Source organism: Amphimedon queenslandica, unplaced genomic scaffold, assembly GCF_000090795.2.
Source record: "Amphimedon queenslandica unplaced genomic scaffold, v1.1 AMPQUscaffold_12953, whole genome shotgun sequence".
NCBI classification, from domain to species: Eukaryota; Metazoa; Porifera; class Demospongiae; order Haplosclerida; family Niphatidae; genus Amphimedon; species Amphimedon queenslandica.
Window position 1 is genome coordinate 44,290 of NW_003546811.1, and position 2,531 is coordinate 46,820.

General features: G+C 38.1%; 1 protein-coding gene and 1 pseudogene across 4 annotated transcripts in view; one reads left to right on the plus strand and one right to left on the minus strand.

The window, feature by feature from the left end:
- The window catches only part of LOC100636595 (replication factor C subunit 3-like), a 2,664-nt pseudogene extending 1,789 nt beyond the window's left edge, over window positions 1-875 (minus strand).
- LOC100636720 (proton myo-inositol cotransporter-like) overlaps window positions 840-2,531 on the plus strand; it is a 5,198-nt gene continuing 3,506 nt past the window's right edge. For 2 of the 4 annotated variants that reach the window (XR_002186794.1, XR_002186795.1), the window contains exons 1-4: window positions 933-1,076; window positions 1,130-1,226; window positions 1,521-1,562; window positions 1,598-1,733. Coding sequence is in view for 2 of the 4 variants with exons in the window: in XM_020002246.1 (XP_019857805.1) it covers window positions 1,522-1,562; window positions 1,598-1,733 (177 nt within the window). In the remaining 2 variants the exon portion in view is untranslated. The other 2 variants (XM_020002246.1, XM_020002247.1) reach the window with 2 other exon arrangements.

Below are 2,531 nucleotides of genomic sequence, written 5' to 3' on the forward strand. Positions count from 1 at the left end.
GAGCTACCTGCAGCAAGGTTTTTATCTCCAAAAAGCCATTTTGCAACCAGTTAGAGGTACACAAAGTCGCCTGTTTTTGAAACACTTTATTGTTCGTAAAACACTCAAGCTTCATGGTATCAACGCGCAAGTTAGCTCATTCCATGGGAGATTTCAAGCTCTTTAAAATGGTTATACTTATTCGTAGCTCAAGAACAAAATGAGTCTCTCAGAGGGGAAAAAGATGATATTCCTAGTTAAAGAGTGACGCAGCTACTAACGCATGCATTGATTTACTGAACAAAAAATATTAATAAAAAGCATAAACATTGGTTAGTATTGTGTGTGAGTTTTGTTTCCATGAATTGTATTCTCTTGGAGTTATTCAAGAATAAAGCAAGAAAATCTCTGTTTCTTGCTCCAAAATCGGTCAAAAAAATCCCAACCCTCCTCTGTTTACTTAGCAACAATACAAATAAATGGAGGTTTGCCCACGCCCACGCTTCCGTTTCCAATCCCTTTCATTTACTCTATTATCTATGGCTGGTGTGACATTATAACAACCCCACCCCATTATTAATCAATTACTATAAACTCCATGTGTTCAATACGTAGTTTCTCCACTCCAGCCCCGTACAACTCACGAAGTATACAAACCATTCTTGTTTTCTTTCCTGCACCCGACGGGCCATAAATCAGCAAATGAGGGAAATCATCAGACTGGACCTAATGAAGGGAGGGGCAAAAAAGACAAATTTTCTGTCATAATTAATTATTCTAATTTTTACCAGTCTTTCAAACTGGCAGCTTGCTCCTGATGATAATGGAGTTTATTAAGGTTGGTTGGTCTGTACTTATCTACCCATAGACTCATTTTGTACTCTGAAAACTCCTTGAAAGGCTCTCCCGTGTTGTTATCATGCTGCAGCAATTAAAAGGTGTGGCTGAATATAGGCGTGGCTCAAGTTGACCCGCCCACTCAATATTCCCATGACTTCCTTTCCCTCTCTCTCTCTCTGTCCTCTCTATTCTTATACAGGGTCTGGTAGTGTCCTTATTTTCCATTGGTTGTTTCATTGGTGCTTTAGTCTCAGGAGGTACACTACAAATCATGTGATAATCATATGACATGTATATCATTATTTTGTAGCATTGTCTGATCCAATTGGTCGGAAGCTATCAATCATTGTGGGTGGAGTAGTCTTTTTTATTGGAGGTGCCTTGCTAGCAACTTCTTTTAATTTATGGTAATTGTATGTATAATTGCTTTGATGTACATTGTATACTACACGTGCATGATATGTACATGTAATTAGGATTTTCTTTTTAACTGTACAAAAAGCATCAATTATAAGTCAGAACTATAATAGTTGTTATTGGACGACAAGAGGAAGCAACTTCCTATGAATTATAGAAATTACCTATGAAAGCTATTCTTTTATGCACAATGTAATCATCACTACTATGCATGTACATGTGCGTGCATGTATGTCTCTTTTATTATTCTATCCTCTCCCTCCCTTTTATACTCTTTCCTTCAGGATGGTATTGGTTAGTCGAGTGGGTGCTAGGATTGGCGTAGGGTAAGTTCCCGTACTTTATGTGTACATGTACTTAGAACCTTTTTTCTCCTTATATGTACATGTAGTATATTGAGTATGATTGCTCCTGTATATAATGCTGAGCTGGCACCAAAGACTTTAAGAGGAAGGCTAGTCTCATTGAACCAGCTCTTCATCACAGCCGGCATAATGGTAATAATAATAAATTAATAATCAAGAGTACATATAATAATGATAATGATACCTACAGTATTCTCTTGGTAATAATAGTTAGATTTAGATTAGTAATGAGTTAATGACATACTCTAATGCCAAACACACTTTCCTAGTTGTGACACTTTTACTATTCTTAACTTTATTAATGGTTCTTGAATATTTGTCCTTATTCTCTTTCTATTAATTTATCCCCACCTCTCTCTCCCCCCTCTCCCTCTCTCTCTCTTTCTCTTTCTCTCTCTCTCTCTCTCTCTCTCTCTCTCTCTCTCTCTCTCTCTCTCTCCCCCTCTGAGCATATGTTTTACATGTACATGTCAATGCATAAATAATTCATTAAGTGCCAAACCAAAACCCAGCCCTAATTAATAATATCACCTAATAAATAATAATCACCTAAAAAGCACATGGTCAAGCACATGTTAAGTTTATAGTGCCAGGAGAAAAGAAACCAATACCTTCCAGTATGTAGTGGTAAGCCCAGTTGTGTTAGATAATAAGCATAGGCCCTGTATATCTAGTGTCAGCACACATGTAACTGTACAAGCCATATTGGTAACAACAGCTTTTTGAGGCAGGCAGGGAGGTGAGAGTTTGGCCATTAAAAACGTTTTAACCCCCAGTTCCGGTTCTCAAGACCGGACTGCCTAGCCTGCTGTTCACCACGGCTTTCATGCTAACACAGTAGTTGTAAAAGTTTGTTTATATTGTCACATGGTATGACGACCATTGGTGTCTCTGAGTCGTGAAAAGAGGGTCGAGGGCGAGGTGCTGGGT